We start from the raw sequence: 16,520 nt of genomic DNA on the forward strand, positions 1-16,520 counted from the left end.
CATCATCATGTCCCAAACCTATTTTTTAAGCTAATAGTACCAGCTAAAGACCAGCTCTCCCAAGATAGCACTAAAGGCTGGAAGAGGCCAGTGCAGTCCAGAGAGGACGATGGGCAAGCCTCCTAACTGCTGACGGGTGTTTCATCATGGCTTTCACGATTCTCTGAGGAAGATGGAGCTCCCATTCCTGCTTGGAGGAACCAATCTGCCACTGTGACAATCTCTTAGGAGCATTCTATTGTCATCCCGCCACACTGATGGGCTGGCTTTAAGGAGTGAGAGCCTTGCTCTGACATAATTTTCACAAGTCTTTGTCACATGAACTACATCCCATTCTGTCTCTTACCCTCAAGGTTGCAAACCCCACTGCTGTCCAACATTAGGAAGAACTCACATGAGGTTCCCATCTTGTCATTGTGACTTCTGTGTGGAATGAGGGCACACAAGTATAGTTCACCCTTATAACTGGCCATCACGCTTCAGCCTCTGAGGGTACATCAGTCCTCCAGTACCATCAGCACACACACACACACTTACATGCATACACACTCATATACACACACCACACATATACAAATACTCACACTCATATACATACCACACATACATACACACATATTTACCCATACCACACACACATACATATATATTCACTTACACACATACACACATATATACTCATATACACTAACACATACATACTCCAATATATCACACACATATATACTCACACACACATATATGCTCATAAACACATATGATATACACATACATACTCCCACACACACCACTCACATATCATACTACACACATACACATTCCCATACAACACATACACACACATAACATACACACTAACAGACATATACACAACACACAACACACAACACACACACATCAAATAGCTTCCAGACTCCTTCTTTCCCCTTCCCAAGGGCCCTGACCTCCACCTATCAATGTCACCCAGTGGCTCATAGGAAAGTGAGGCCTCTTACTTTTCTGAGAATCAGAAGCTTTGGCCTGACCTGGGGCCTGTTAGAGATACAAATAACTTGCCCAACTAGACCACCTGAATCTACATTTACCAAGATTCCTTTCAGAGGTAATCCTCATAACCATTAACCACAGAACTGCTACAGTAGGAGACAGACCCTCTGGACTGTCTGGTCACAAACAGAATCGTCTGCTAGTCCTTGCTAGTCTAATCTTTTTCTACCAAATCCCAACAACTTCCCACAGCCTCACATCTCTATTACCACTTGGACAGGGTCCTCAACCCTTTGACAGAGCATTTGCAGAAAACAATATATTTTTAAGAAGGAAAAATAAGGGAGTCAGGGAAAGAAAACATCTAGAATTGCTAAAAATGTTTGAGAAGTGAGAGGGAAGAGGAGGGGAGGCTGGATGGGCAGAGCCTGGCTTCTCCCCCTCTGCTCTGCTGCCCTTCCCGGGGATCCTCACACCAGAGCTTCCTGTTTGTCTCCCACATGACTAAAGCGCACGGGTCCTGACTACTCACACCGCACCGCTGGCCACTTGGCTGCCACTGCCCAGCCCCTCCAGCTTGCTCAGAGCCCAGTGGGCCTGCGGACTGGGCACGGGGCACACCCACCTGCCTTTGTCACAGCACACTAAGAAGGTTCTCTGTGGTGACCTGGCTGGGTAGAGAGGGCTGCTGGGTCTGCAGGCGTCAGAGCATGGAGGGATCCCTCCAACTCCTGGCCTGCTTGGCATGTGTGCTCCAGATGGGTGAGTTTCCCCTGTTGGATCTAAGAATAAATCTTAGCTAGGTCTACCCTCAAACCTCAGCAGCTGAGGTTACCCACAGGCCTCCAGGTCTGTTTAGGAGAAAAGCTACGGATTACAGGGCTGTGGTGGCATAGGGCAGAGGGCCAGATCTTGGTCTTGTCTTAGGGTTTCCAAGTGACTTGGGGCAGGGCCCTGATTTCACAATCCTCAGTGTTCTCCCCTATACAAAGGCCATGTCCTTTTCCTGCAAGGGGAATAAATCCCTGGAATGAAGAAGATGGTGCAGGCTCTGGACAGACTTTGGGTGTTGCTGGCATCCAACCGCCTCAGGGACAAGAAGAAAACAGTTTGTGGGTGTGTTGGAACAAACATGAAGATTGTTCTATATGGGGAATCAGGCCAAAGATAAAGGTTGTACTAACCTCCTAACAGAAACATTAGTCAGGTTCTCTAGAGTACATAACCTATAGAATATCTCTATATATTATGGGAATGTATTTGAATGACTTACAGACTGCATTTCAACTAAGCCAAAAGTGGGCAGCTGTGAATGGGAAGTCCAAGGATCTAGTAGTTGCTCAGTCTCACGAGGCTAGGTGTTTCAGCTGGTCTTTTTGTATAAGTTCGAGTCCTGAAGGCATAGGTTCCAACAGATGTACTGGGCAAGAAAGTGCTAGCAGGCAAAGAAGAACAAACCCTTCCTTCTTGCACTGTCCTTTTGTAGGCCACAGCAAAAGGTATGATGGCCCAGATTAAAGGTGTGTATCCCACCATGCCTGGGCCTAAACTTTTCAAGGCCCTATGCATCAAGATCTAGCTTAAAAACTAGATATCCAGATCAAAAGCCTGTGTCTTCCAGCCTCAAGATCTGGATCACAGGCGTCCCCTCCGTTTCTGGATGGTAGTTCGTTCCAGATGTAGTCAAGCTAACAATTAGGAATAGCCATCACAAACACTGTGAGGTGGGTAGGAACGCTTTTCTGGGAACAGTACTTCTCAAGGGATATCAGGTCTACCTGCATCAGAATCTGGGGAGCACATTAGTTAAAATGCAAACTCTTCAGCTCCACCCAAGACCTGCAGAATCACAATCAGGCTGCAAGACCCTGAACCAAACTTTGCCATCTGCCTTCTCAGGGGGGGTGCCAAGGCCATTGCAAATGGGAGTGTCAAGGACAAATGGTAAAGACACAGTTCAGAAGCCCTCCTCTCCCAAGCAGTGCTTTCACCAACCCCAGCCTGGGACATCCTCCTCATAACCATTTCTCAGCAGTGCCTGCTCCATTGCATGCATGGCCACCATGTGCCATGCTGATAACATGGCATTCTGAGCCATCAGTCAACTCTGCTGACATGGGGTCAGGTAGAACCGATGTATGAACATTGGTGTGTGTGTATCCAGCCCTCTTCCAGCTTATACCCTGCCATACGGTGGAAGAGATGGGGGGTCCGTCAAGTCTGTCTTTTCCCCAGGCAATTCAACTGAGACATCTTTCTGTTAGGGTGGGATCTAAGGGGGTAATCATGTCCGAACTGCATCAGCAGATCTATGAATTGCAAAGGACACAAAATTGATAGCGGGCCCTGGTATTCATCAGCCATGGGAATGCCAGGTGTCTACCTTTCATGAGCTCCAGAGAACTAGTCCCTGTCACCCAGATCACTGAAGCAAGGGGGAAATGGAAAGTTTAGTGAGTAGATCTTCCCTGTTCCCAGCAAGCACTGTGGGAAAGTCTGCTCAGCTGAGGAAGCCCTATGTAGAGGAGGGAAGCAGAGTAGAACCAGAAAACCACCCTGAAGACCAGGGCAGGGAGCAGTTCCATGAACAAACCCTGTGGTGGGCACTAGATGCAGGACAGGACCAGCCTGTGGCCCTGTGTCTCCATCAGCTTGGGACTGGGACACACTCACAGCCACGTCACTCCCGCATGGCAGAGCTGAAGGAGATGTCTGAGGGGGATGGAGAGCAACCAGGCCTTCTGTTACATCCCTTAGAAACACCCATCTTGGAACCTTCTAGGCACATCATTAAAGGATAGAATCCCTGCTGTCCATAGCTTCTTCCTCCTCTCAACTTTTCTCCACTGACAAGCTAGCCTGCCACCAGCAAGGTCAAACAAAAACTGGCTGAAGAACAGGAGAGCCAGGTAGGACAAGCTGATCAGTGAACAGCAGCATACCCCAGCCAGGCCTGCCACCTGTCAGTGACGTCTGATGATTAGGATGAGCATAGCATCTCTCCTCAAACCTGGCCTCTGGGTGCCACAATGCCCAAGAGACCACCACTGGAGCCAGGCTTGAAAACGCCCTGCTAGTGTGCCCAGGTGGTTTTGAGGAAAATGGTCCCTTACATATAACTGTACCCTTCAGGCTAACTACATGTCCACTGGAGATGTAGTCACTGGAGGCGGGGAAAGGAACAGAAACACAAGTGTTTGATGGACTCCAATTCTCGTGGACATGATGCTATTCCGCCTGAAGGCACAGTCAGTCCACTGTGACTCCTCACCTGCCCTCATTCCACGCCCAACTCTCAAATCACAGAGAACTCTCCTATAAAGGCCACCATAGCCAACCTCATTATTTTTTTAAGTGTCATTCTTTTGCCCCTTACCCCACGGTTAGGTTCACTTTCCCGTCTGGACCATCTGGTAGACCTTTAATGTAATCATATGGAAACATCAGAAGATGCTTGAATGGTGCCCGTTCTTACTCCACCTCAACCTGAAAAGCAGTTCGATTGTGTTCAGCACCTCTCAGACAGTCAACACAGACTCCATGCAAATTCTTGCCTTCTTCCTCACTGTGGGACCAGTGGAAATCTTTGATCAGCGGTGGCCAAAGCAAAGGTTTCCAATCCTGATTCAGTCCAGTTTCAACTCACCTTCTGCAGCTGGGCTCTGTTGTCTTTCTACTTCAGGGAGCTTTTGAGGCAATGCATTCAACCCTTCCCAGCTAACTAGAGGATGTGGGAACTGAAGGCCCCCTTGGGGGGCAAGCATCAGTGGATCATATGACACATACCCTTGCAGGAGCTGTAAGGTGGAACCTTTATTAGAATCTCTTTACTGGTTAGCAGGTGACTTATTTTTAAATACCTAAAAATTTTTAACTAGACATAGTTCTAAAATATTCTATGCATTGTCAATTTTATTCAAATTTGGTTTTCAGATCTAAAACCAAAGAGGGGTTTTTTCCTTTTGTTTTTCTTAAATTTTTAGTTGTTTGAGAGACTTATATAATCCAGGTTGGCCTAGGACTTATTATGCGGCCTAGGCTGACCCTAAATTTAAGATCTCCCTGCATCAGCCTACTGAATACTAGGACCATAACTTTTGAAAGTTGGAGAGAGAATGCAAAGTGGGAAGTCACCGTGAACCGACTGTGTCCCCGGGAGGAATAGCATCGTGGCAGGAAGAACTGGTATGCTCAGCTAGCCAGAATTTTAGACTTGGTCACTTGAATAAACATCCAGAAAGTTTTTCATGGAGGACCTAGCAAGCCAACAGGCTCACCAAAAGGCCCCACAGTCAACTCCAAGCCAGGGCTGGAGGCCCTGCCGCTCCATCTAAGGGATGTGCCTTAGAAACAAGACAGCATTGAAGACAATGAGCTTTCACCCTGTGTGTAGTACACAGCCCAAAGCACAGCCATGATGAGTTAGAACTCTCTGGGTTTATTCCTCCCCGGAACATCACTGCTGGCCATTTCATCCCTGGGCTATCTTGTAATGAAGCACCTGTCACTCAGCCTGATATGAGGTCATGGTGAGTCACGGTTCTATGGCTTTCCTCCTGTAAATGGTATTTTTTACGATATCATGTCTGCTCTGGCATTTCATTGTTTCCGATGATTCCTTCCTGGCTTAGAGAATGTTTGCTGTCATTCCTTGCTGCCTTAAATGGCCTTAGAAACAGAAACCACTTTCTAACATTTCAGTTTATATTTTCCTTACCAGAGCTGGAATGGTCACCTAGGCTCAGCTGCCCCAAAGCTGGCATGGCCACCATCCCTGGTGGCCCAGCTCTGGAGACAGATACTTTGGGCAGCGAGAACATGGGCTTCTCATTGACCCCTGAATGCTTCTAGACACAACACACACAGCAGAGACTCTACGGAAAGAGCCACAGTCCCAATCAGGATGATGAAGAGTCATCCCTGCCACTTCTTAGCAGGCAGTCAAGAGCTACCAGAGGTGATGGCAAACCAGATGCCAGGAGCTAGGAGCTCTGCCAAAGCAAATGCCTTTGTTCTCTGGACAACACCTGCTAAGGACTTCTCGCCTTCTGCCTTGAGTCCTCAGGGTGGCCCTGAGGATTCTGCCTAAGACAGAGCATCTCTCTTTTGAACCCACTCAGCCAGTGAGCAGGAAGCAGTGTATCTGCTAATGGGAGCCAAGACAGAGCCTCTCAATAGAGGGTCTCAGTGTCCCCTTAGGGTCCTAGAACCAACTCTACCTGGGCCATCCATTTAGAGCACACTTTAGAATATTTCACAGCAGAATGAAGATCTGGGAGGAATTCGCAGAGGCATGCTGCCTGATGTTAAAGTGGCTAAGTGTAGCCTCTGTTACCATTTTCCCTCCCATTCCCCACCCCCACCCCCCACCCCCCCACTCCCCACCTCCCATCCCCCACCCCCATCCCCCACCCCCTGGCAAAGGCAACTGAAGCAACCTGTCACCAGCATGCCTTCCGCATGCAGCAGAGCCCTCACCACAGGCCTACCCAGGATCCTGGCCTCCTCTGGCTACTTTTGGTATTGGTGTGGTAATTCAGAGTTCATCACTGGAGTGAGTAACTAGGGGAATTTTCCCCAAACTTCAGGACAAAAGTTTTTTTCTTGCAAGACCCCTCCCCCTTTGGGGGCTTTTTTATTGAAAATCTTAAATGTTACTATCACTAGCTGTAGGCATGCCAGGCAGTGAGCAGGTGGAGAGCCGGTGGAGAAGTGTTGCAAACCTGTGTGAGCTTCTGAATGTATCAAGTAGTTTACAGAGAAGGTTGGAGAAATAGCAAGGAGATACTGTATTAGCCACTGCAACCTTTTCTTTCATTATTTTTTATTGAATATATTCTTCATCTACAATTCAAATGTTATACTCTTTCCCAGTTTCCCCCCTCCCTGAAAACCCCCAACCCATCTTCCCACCCCCTGCCTCCAAGAATATGCCCATCTACACAACCCACTCCCACCCACCCACCCTCGATTTCCCCACGCTGGGGCATTAAAAAAAAAAAAAAAGCCATGTCTCTAGAGTTTAAACTATGCAGCTTGTTTTATTTTTGTTTAATCAAGTGAACAGAACTTGATCAGAACTTTTTTTTTTCCATAAGGAACAAAAGAATAGTTTGCACCCGTTCTTAAGCAACTGAGCACGGTGGGGGGGGGGGGTTAAGGGGAGCGGGTAAGTCTATAAACAAGGGAGGCAGAGCCAGCAGGGGCAAGCTTTGGCTCTGCTATTGGTCAGTCACCAGCTGACTTTAAGAAGTCCCTTGAGCCTTCCAAGCCCCCAGTTCCCCCTTCTCTAAAATGGGCCAGAGATGACATCTCATGGGGTTGTTGTGTGTTTTAAATGAGATGGAGAATGACTCCCAACAAGCCCCACTCTTCAGCAATCTGGCCTCCACAGCCCATCATGCCCTCTCTCCTCTGCTCACATCTGTGCTTCATGCTTTCCTTTTCCAGTGTTTTGAGACAGGGTCCCAAGTATCTTCAACTCCCTAAGTAGATAAGAGTGGCCTTGAACTCCCAGTGATCCTCTTCCTGAGTGCCGGGGCTACAGGCACACACCTCCATGGATATCACGGTCATACCTTACGGCTTGGTTTCCCTGCTCGCTGTGCACAGACCGTTAAGCCCAGGTCTCCGTGGAATTCATTCTCTGGCCTCTGCACACATATACCTCCTCTCCGTTGGGTTCTACAACCCCTGCCTGCCACATCCAGTCCCTGCAGACTCTTTCCACCAGTCACCTTTCCACCCTTTCATCCCAGGGTACAGGGAAGAGATGCCAGAGCTAGGTTTGGTGCTCAGAGAAGAATATTCTGGCAAGAGTGATTCATCAGATAACAGAGGTTGAATAGGAAAGATCTGGCAAATGAAAATGGGCTGGTAACCATGTTCAGACAAAGGCAACATTGTCTGTGTCTTTCATCAGAGCACCTGGCAGAGAACAGCATAAATATGTGTTCACTGATCTTTTCTCCAGCTCGATGATAGGAGACCCTGTTCATCTTTGTCCCCACAGCTTATATCACAGCACCTGGCATGGCGTGCGGAAGTATCCAATAAATGTTTGCAGAATTGATGAATGCACAATAGCAGACAATGTGTAGGCAATCCATGCCTGACTCCATGAGCCTGCAAGATGCAAAGTTCAAGCGTAAGGTCACAGAGGGTAGGAAGGACAGGAAAACTGAGGCAGGGGCTGAGGGTGCACATTCATAGTCCCAGCCATTAGGAATCCGAGGCAGGAAGATTGCAAGTTCAAGGCCTATTTGAACCACATAGGGAGACCTTAATCCAAAAACAAACAACGCATGGTGATTTATGCCTGTAATACAGTACTCAAGAGACTACAGCAAAAAAACTGATATAAATTTAAGTCAGATCAGAATATACAGTGAATTCCAGGCCAGTCTGAGCTATGTTGTCAGACAGACACACAAACCTGAGGAAACTTTCTTCAGCTAGAAGTCCTGACAGGATCAACGCAATCTTCATACAGGTTTCTCACATTTGAAAGGCAGCTGAACAAACAAATTCTTACTAAGGATAACCGCCAAGCCCTCCACTTGAATTCAAACTCGTAATTCAACTTGTCCAGAGCGAAAAGAGATTAAGCCTAAGGACAGACCATGTGAAATAAGACAGTGGTTTAACTCAATGGTCTTCCGGCTCTGTGCCCGCAGCAGAATCCGATTGGGCATCCAGCACCGAGCCTGAGGTGCACTAGAACTTGCTGCACTCTGCAGGCACAGTGCACTAGGGTCACCGGGGGGCGGGGGGCAGAGCTTGGATAGAAGGGGAAAGGTGGGGAGGAGCAGGTGAGCCATCCTCTCCCATCAGAAAAGGTCCAAGTGTGGCCATAATGCGCTTCTGCAAGGGCAGTCTGGACGTGCACATGGCCGGCAGCAGTGGCCGTTCTAAGCTGGTTCTATGCACAGTATCCTGTCTGTCCACAGGAGATGGACTAGCTGTGGTGGCTTGAGGGTATTCCAACCCGAGAAGTCAGTGTGGCTCACTGACCGCAGAGAGCACTGGGCTTAGCATCAGGAAAAACTGGCTTTCCTCTTTCCCGGACATTGGCCTTTATTTATACATCTATAACACTCTCTGCCCTGTCTTTCTCCTCTTGGCTGCTTTCAGGACAGACGGCATGATATAAACAAAGGGACTGTGTATAAAACAATTCAGATTTACCGCAAAGGTCCCTTTTGTGCACTGTGCCCCAGGGCACTGGCTGGGCAGGCTCAACCGCCTGCCTCCTCTTGGGGAGGTACCACCCCTGGCATAACCTTCTGAGCACTTGCACCTCCATAGCCACAGCAACACAAGGCCCCGTGGTTTGCCAGCACTGGGTGACCTGGAAGCAGGGCTCAGATTCCACATCCCTTTGGCTCCACAACATCGTTCATGGGATAGAAGATAGGGAAAGTGAGGCTGGAGCAGAGGTCCTCAACCTGTGGACCGCACGCCCTTTGGGGTTTGATTGACCCATTCACAGGAGTCACCTAAGACCCTATGCATATCAGATATTTATATTATGATTCATAACAGTACCAAAACTCCAGTGGCAACAGAAATAATTTTATGGTTGGGGTCCCCACGACATGAGAAACTGTATTAAAGGGTTGCAGCACTGGGAAGGTTGAGAAGCACTGGTCTAGAGGAACAATGCAGTGTGCACCTTGCACAGAGCAGAGAGGCGGTAAAGTCCCCACCCACCATGTTTAAGTGCCCACCATGTTAAAGTGCCCACCATGTTAAAGTGCCCACCATGTTTAAGTACCCACCACGCAGCTCTCTCCTTTCTCTGCCTCAACACTGGCCTTTTAAGTAGCCAGCCAGGATGCAGTTCACTTGGGCTGGCTCTGGTTCTAAAGGAACTTGTTCCTACCAACCCTACAGGTGTGCTTCAAAGCCTGTTCCCCACTCTACGGCCTCGGTTTCTCATCTACAAATAAAGACTGTTAGCGCCTTCCTTCCCCACGCTCAGCTTCATGCCTCTAGGACACTATAGTGCAGGCTATGGTCTGAGTCCAACGTGGACTTTGCCTCAACCTAGCTGTGACTTCAATTATTTAACTTTTCTGTGCCTCGGTTTATTAACATGTAACGGGATGTCTGCATTTATCTCTAGGATCATTTGTGAAAACTAGAAGAGAGGCTTCTGGGAATATGCTCAGTACAGAGGCGCACAGTAAGTGATCTTATCATCATAGGGATCCTGTAATATGGGATACCATAGTATCTCAGCAACTCTTTTTGATGGGGAGAAATACCAAAGGGTCACTGGCTTATACGCCAGGATGAGGCAAACCCCCGCGAGTGAGGCTCTGGGGACTCTGGGGATTCTAGGAACTCTCCCGTCTGACCCCCTTCCTTTTATTCAGGGTAGAGTGTGTCTAGGGAGATGCTTTAAAGTCAGAAAGTGGGGTTCCGGCAAAAAGGAACTGAGTACTGCCTGAGTCCTAGTGTTTGCAGCCCTGCCTCCGGGAGTCGAGTGGAGATGCCACCAGAGGTCAAGGACTGGGTCCCCCTCCCCCCAGGCTAAGTCTGATGTGTCTCTGTCGGCAGATGCTCCGGCGCAGCGCTGGTCCATGCAGGTGCCCGCGGAGGTGAACGCGGAGGCTGGCGACGCGGCGGTGCTGCCCTGCACCTTCACGCACCCGCACCGCCACTACGACGGGCCGCTGACGGCCATCTGGCGCTCGGGCGAGCCGTACGCGGGCCCGCAGGTGTTCCGCTGCACCGCGGCTCCGGGCAGCGAGCTGTGCCAGACGGCGCTGAGCCTGCACGGCCGCTTCCGCCTGCTGGGCAACCCGCGCCGCAACGACCTGTCCCTACGGGTCGAGCGCCTCGCCCTGGCGGACAGTGGCCGCTACTTCTGCCGCGTGGAGTTCACCGGCGACGCCCACGATCGCTATGAGAGCCGCCACGGGGTCCGGCTGCGCGTGACTGGTGAGGCGGGCTGGCGGCTGAGGGGTGTGGGGCCCCACTTCCCCACATTCCTGTCCGGAGAGCGTACTGGGTGCTAGGGAGGCCTCTGAGAACTTGGTTGAATGGAGAACTCGGATCCCAGGAATGGCCGGGCTGGGGCTAGTGGGTGGTGTCCAGATGCTCGTAAATACCGGTAGGATTGAAAAACAAGCAATCAATAATTCCAAAGACTTTAACAATTGCAGCAGGAAGCGCGCCGCCTGCAATGAAGGATTTCTCATCCCCACCCCAACCCAACCCTGTACATCCCCTATCCCAAGAGCACTGTGCTGCAACTGGCCCCTCCCTGAGTTGTGACCCTTTGGTGGGCACCAGCTGCAAGCCCGACAGTCCACGCAACACACGAGTATTGGTTTGCCAAATCTCAGTGAGCCCATAAAATAAGAGCAACTGTGATCACCATTTTACACATGGAGAAACTGAGGCAGAGAAGAGAAACAGCATGCTAAAACCATGGCTACAATAGGACCCAGGCAGCCTGGAGCCCAGGAGCCCAGCTCTGGGCAGTCCCTTACCTCCTCCCTCCAGCTTAGCGGGGAGCGAGGCAGGGTGGCGCTTTCCCTTGTTTAACCAAACCGTCGACTCTCTCACGCTCCCATGAGGCGTTGTCCTTTGTCAGGTGACCCACACCGACCTTCTTCCCCCGCAGCTGCGCCGCGGATCGTCAACATCTCAGTGCTGCCCGACCCCGCGCACGCCTTCCGCGCGCTCTGCACCGCGGAGGGGGAGCCCCCGCCTGCCCTAGCCTGGTCCGGTCCCGCCCTGGGCAACAGCTCCGCTGCGGTGCAGGGCCAGGGTCACGGCCACCAGGTGACCGCCGAGTTGCCCGCGCTGATCCGCGATGGCCGCTACACGTGCACGGCAGCCAATAGCCTGGGCCGCGCAGAGGCCAGCGTCTACCTGTTCCGTTTTCATGCCACCACGGGAGCCTCGACCCTGGTGCTCCTGTTGGGGGCGCTGGGCCTCAAGGCCTTGCTGCTGCTTGGCGTTCTGGGTGCACGTGCCACCCGCCGCCGACTAGGTGGGTGCACCTCAGATCTGGGTGGGGGAGAGGGGGGAGAGAAGGTTCCCTCCTCTTTCTGCCAGTCCGCCTGACATGGCACATCAGAACATCCTTTCTGCACCTGCAGCAGCTCAGTCCCTTCTCTCTGCCCGGAGCCCATGAGGTGGAGCTCTTTGCAGCTAGAAAACTGAGGCTCTGCAAAGTATCTTGCCTTTTGCAGAGTCGCAAAGAGACAGGTCAGCTCTCCAACACTTCTTTTACTAACTACCATACCACAAATCGGTGTCTTATAAAGGTCGGGCCTCAGGCTTCTCCCTTACTTTTTAACTTTAACTTAAATTTTAACTTTAATTCAGGGCCTTTAATCTTGAGGCCCTGAAGTTATGGACCATGATGCTGGGAACGCAAAGATCCTCTAATGGTGATTCCCTGCCAGACGGTGAAGGACTGAGTCGGCAGATCTTTGCAGTACTCCCATGAGAAGGGTTCTCACAGACCCCGGAAACTGCAGAAGGCAGGGGATAGCCTGCAATTCTGAGGTCTTAGTAAGTTAGGAGAGTTTAGCCAAAAAAACCTCAGGACACATGAGCTTGGAAATCATAAATGGCACACCTGGCATGGGAACCCAAGCACTTTAGAGTCTCTCCATGCTGCTGGCCCTGACCTTGATGGGGCATCTGCTGGGCACCCGGGAAAGGGAGGGATCTCTCAGAGCCCCTCAGTCCTGGCAGACCAATAAGGTTAGCCTCCAACTCTCCAGGGATGCAACACAGAATTTGCCTTCGGGCCCCAGATGCTATCCCTGCTGTGAGCCTGCCATTCTTGCTGGTCCGTCAAACTTCTCAAGCATCTTGTGTTTCAGGGTCACCAGAAAGGCAGTTTTGTTCTGCTGGACCACATCTCTCTTAACCCCCCACCCCCACCCTGTCAAGTTAACCACACCACGTATCAGGTTAAGTCACTCCAGCCAGCAATCCGATCCAACTGCTTGCTGCATGTTGCACATTTCCTGGGGACCACTTCTCACAGCGGGGAGGGGCAGAGTGTGTAGCTGACAGGTGAGGCTGGGGGCCACTGTGCAAATTCACACCTCCTCTTTCTCCATGTCCCTCACATAGATCACCTGGTCGCCCAGGACGCCACTCCACGGTAAGTACTCACTGCCCTTCCCCCACCTCACCTCTGCCTATCTCATTGGCCCAGGGATGCCAGTTTCTCAGAACTGGGAGTACACAGAGGAAAAAGTAGGCACAGGTCAAGGCTAGGGTAGTAGGCTGGACCAGGGCCTGGGTCACACCCAAAGCACCCTGCTCCTCCATCCAGCACACCACAGAACTTGTGATAAAGCCAGTTGGCCATACTTTAAATCTATATATTTTCTTTGAAGACATGGCCCTGAAGACAGCAAGCTGGCGCCTGTAGCCAACGTGATAGGGATATCCCAAGAGTAAAAACTGTAAAAGGATCTTTTATTCTCCTGAAGTTATTATCATCTCTGAGGCTTACTGCCTAGTCCTGGAAGCTTCTGCCTCGTACAATCTAATCTAGGCCTAGAATGCTTTCAGCCTCTGAGACTTGCTGCTGAGTAAGCTCACCCTTTCCAGCTCTTTCTGAGATCTGGATGGTCAGCACAGCTGTTCTGCTCAAACCCCTCTCCCAGCTGACTGATCCAATCTGGCCTCTCTCTTGGGCCTCTCCTGAATTGCTCTGCTTGACCTCATGCTAACTTTGGCAATATGTTCTAATCTTCTGGCTCCTTCTCATTCTGTTTTGTCCTCTCTTCAGCCTACAGTTGTCCCAGTAGAACTGCCTCCTCTCCTTTTTCTTTTGCTTTTTTTAAAAGATTATTTATTTTTTTATAAATGTGAAACATTGTCACTCTCTTCCCACATACCAGAAGAGGGCATTGGATCCCATTATAGATGGTTGTGAGCCACCATGTGGTTGCTGGGAATTGAACTCAGGTCCTCTGGAAGAGCAGTCAGTGCTCTTAACCTCTGAGCACTGCTCCCTTAAGTAGCTTCCCTTTCCTCTCTCTTCTCAGTGAGAGTTGGGCGTATCTAATTTTGTCAAATCTTTCTCTGATTCCTCACTTTGTCTGTCACTCATTCAGGCATCCCTTACAAGCATGGGTGCTTCCCTCTACAAACTAACTTCACTTTCATTGTTTGGGTTTAAAGGTGTGTGCTAAGGGTTGAGTCCACACCACTACTAGAAACAGTTTTTTTTTTTCAGTCAATAACACAATCTCTCAGGGTTCACAGTGTGATCAAATATCCTGCAACAGAAAACTGTTAAGTCGAAAGGTCAGGTGGGATTTGGAATGGACACAGCCATGAGGGCGGCATGGAAATGTGGCTTGAGATGGCAAGGTTGTGATGATTCTGGGTGAGGTGGAAATCAGAATGGTTTGAGGTCATATTCATGAGCGGTTGAATCTGAACAGAAGGGCCCAAGAAGCAGACCCAGAAAGAGGCTGCTGTTCCTTCTGTCTGACAGCAATCAGGGGAAGGGACTCTCTGAGGTTAAGGGAAGAAAGCAGGATACCAGAGTTAGAGCTGAGTCCTAGTCACAGAGACCAGGAAGGAATGGAGTAAGGGAAGGATGCTTTGTCTCACACAGTGTGTGGGAAGCTAGAGGTAGTGATGTCTGGAAAGCAGTCAGATCTGAGGAGACTGGAGACATGGTGCTGGTTTTTGAAACCTCTGACATAGTTACTTTGTAGGAAGTGGTAACTGGTAGAGGAAGCTGCCACCAGCTGCATTCCTGTCTTACATTAATCAATCCCCCATTTCCCCCTCCCCCCCTCACCCGCCTTGATGGGTTTGGCTCTACTGCCTCCTGTATGGTAGCTTCCTTGACCTACCTGTTGCTGGGGGCACAGCTTGGGAAATCAAGGACCTCGCCAAATATTGGGTGGTAAGTCAATGTTCTCCTGTCTACAGGTCTCAGGCTCAGGAGTCCAATTATGAAAATTTGAGCCAGGTGACTCCCCCAGGCCACCAGCTGCCACGTGCTTGCTGTGAGGAGCTCCTCAGCCACCACCATACAGTCCTTCACCATGAAAAGATAAAGGACAGTACCAGGCTAGACCTGAACAGCTCATAATTCTCAGGTTCCTTGGCAGCCATGTGCCAGGCAACATCCAAGGGGACCAGGGCCCTGCTCACAGAGGTTCAGAGCCCCGCGGTATTGTGCCAGTGGAGCCAGCAATCTGGGTGTATCTGTATGCCCACATGAGCCTCAGCATGAAACTTCTAGAAAAACTCCCCTTGGTTTTTTTTTGTTTTTTGTTTTTTCTTCTTACTTAGGACTACATAGTAAAGTAGACAGGGTCTGGAAGCCCAGGCTCTAGTCTGCTCTGTCATGGACTTGCAGAGAGGACCAAGCAATTCCTTCACCTATCTGGGGCTCAGCTTCTCCCTGAAGAAATCGAAGAACTGAAGGGCCCGCATACGCTCCAACTCTAGCCCAAAGGTGGGCCTCTGGACTTGCTGGATTCTTAGGTAGGTGTGGCACTGCTCAGCCTTTTGGAGAACAAAGCACTCCAGAGAACTGCTTGAGGCTGGAGCTGTGCCAACTGATCAGAGCTATAGCAAACCCTGGACACGATAGCAAGAAGAAGCTGGGAGCCCCTGCCTCCTGCGATCTCCACACAGACTGCTCCAGCCCTGTGCCCACCTGTGATCCTATCGGCTGACCCACACTTCATTGAGCTGGGACCCAAAGTCTCAAAGTGTCTAAAAGCTATATGTCAAAACCTGGGAGGCCTGAAGGGGCTCTGGGTCCCAATGGTTAAGGCAGCTGTGACTCTGACCTCTCTCGGGAGCGCACTCCCTCCTAGGATGTGAAACTCCAGGAGGACTGGCAATGCCTCCCCAGTTTCCCAAGCTCACCCAAGCTAACTTCAAGAATGGTGCTTTCCTTATTTACACTTCAGTGTGCACTTGTTGGCCCCATTAAAGGAGACAGGTGTACTTGGGACCAAGTAAGCCACAAGACAGGAGGCTAAGGAGACCATGTTTTTGGGGGGCGGGGGGGGGGGGACAGCATCTTTGTGTTGAGGGCAATTGGTCTTCAGGCTTCTCACTGCACCAGAGCTTCAGTCAAGGCCAAGCTCAGCCAAGGGTGATGACAGTTCACAGTTATTTCAGGATCCATCGAGAGCTGTTAAGAAAGTGCAGGGGTTGACATCTGGACCTGCTTACAGATGGGAGCATTATAGCAGCTCTATCAAGGGCCTTGTGTCACCAAGGAAGAATATAGGGATGCGGTTAGGATATGGACTAGATCGTCACTAGTCTTTGGAGCTGTTTTCAGAGCCAAGAAAATTGTATGAATTATGGATTCCATATTGTGTTGGGAATTGGCATTCAGGGTTATGAAACTGAAGAAGGCATCATTATCAGTCAGGATGAGTTAAGGTGTATGGCACCAACAAGTCCTGAAACTATGGTAGCCGAAAATGGTCTTTGTTTTGCACTGTATCAGTCAGGGTTCTCTAGAGGGACAGAATTTGTGGGATAAGTATTTGAAGAGGGGT

General features: G+C 50.1%; 1 protein-coding gene across 1 annotated transcript; it reads left to right on the forward strand.

The window, feature by feature from the left end:
- Window positions 1–1,697: 1,697 nt before the first annotated feature.
- Window positions 1,698–15,220, forward strand: Siglec15 (sialic acid binding Ig like lectin 15). Its single transcript, XM_052155663.1, has 6 exons — window positions 1,698–1,749; window positions 10,115–10,174; window positions 10,552–10,935; window positions 11,624–11,995; window positions 13,096–13,126; window positions 14,923–15,220. The coding sequence occupies exons 1-6, from the start codon at window positions 1,698–1,700 to the stop codon at window positions 15,083–15,085; spliced, it is 1,062 nt and encodes a 353-aa protein (XP_052011623.1). The 3' UTR covers window positions 15,086–15,220.
- The last annotated feature ends 1,300 nt before the right edge of the window (window positions 15,221–16,520 follow it).

The sequence above is a fragment of the Apodemus sylvaticus genome, chromosome 13, assembly GCF_947179515.1.
Source record: "Apodemus sylvaticus chromosome 13, mApoSyl1.1, whole genome shotgun sequence".
NCBI classification, from domain to species: domain Eukaryota; kingdom Metazoa; phylum Chordata; class Mammalia; order Rodentia; family Muridae; genus Apodemus; species Apodemus sylvaticus.

Coding starts and splice junctions, on each gene's coding strand:
- Siglec15 (XM_052155663.1), top strand. CDS start 1,698: ATGGAGGGATCCCTCCAACTCCTGGCCTGCTTGGCATGTGTGCTCCAG. Junction 10,175..10,551: donor GCTCAGTACAGAGGCGCACA/GTAAGTGATCTT, acceptor CTCTGTCGGCAG/ATGCTCCGGCGCAGCGCTGG. Junction 13,127..14,922: donor GCCCAGGACGCCACTCCACG/GTAAGTACTCAC, acceptor TCCTGTCTACAG/GTCTCAGGCTCAGGAGTCCA.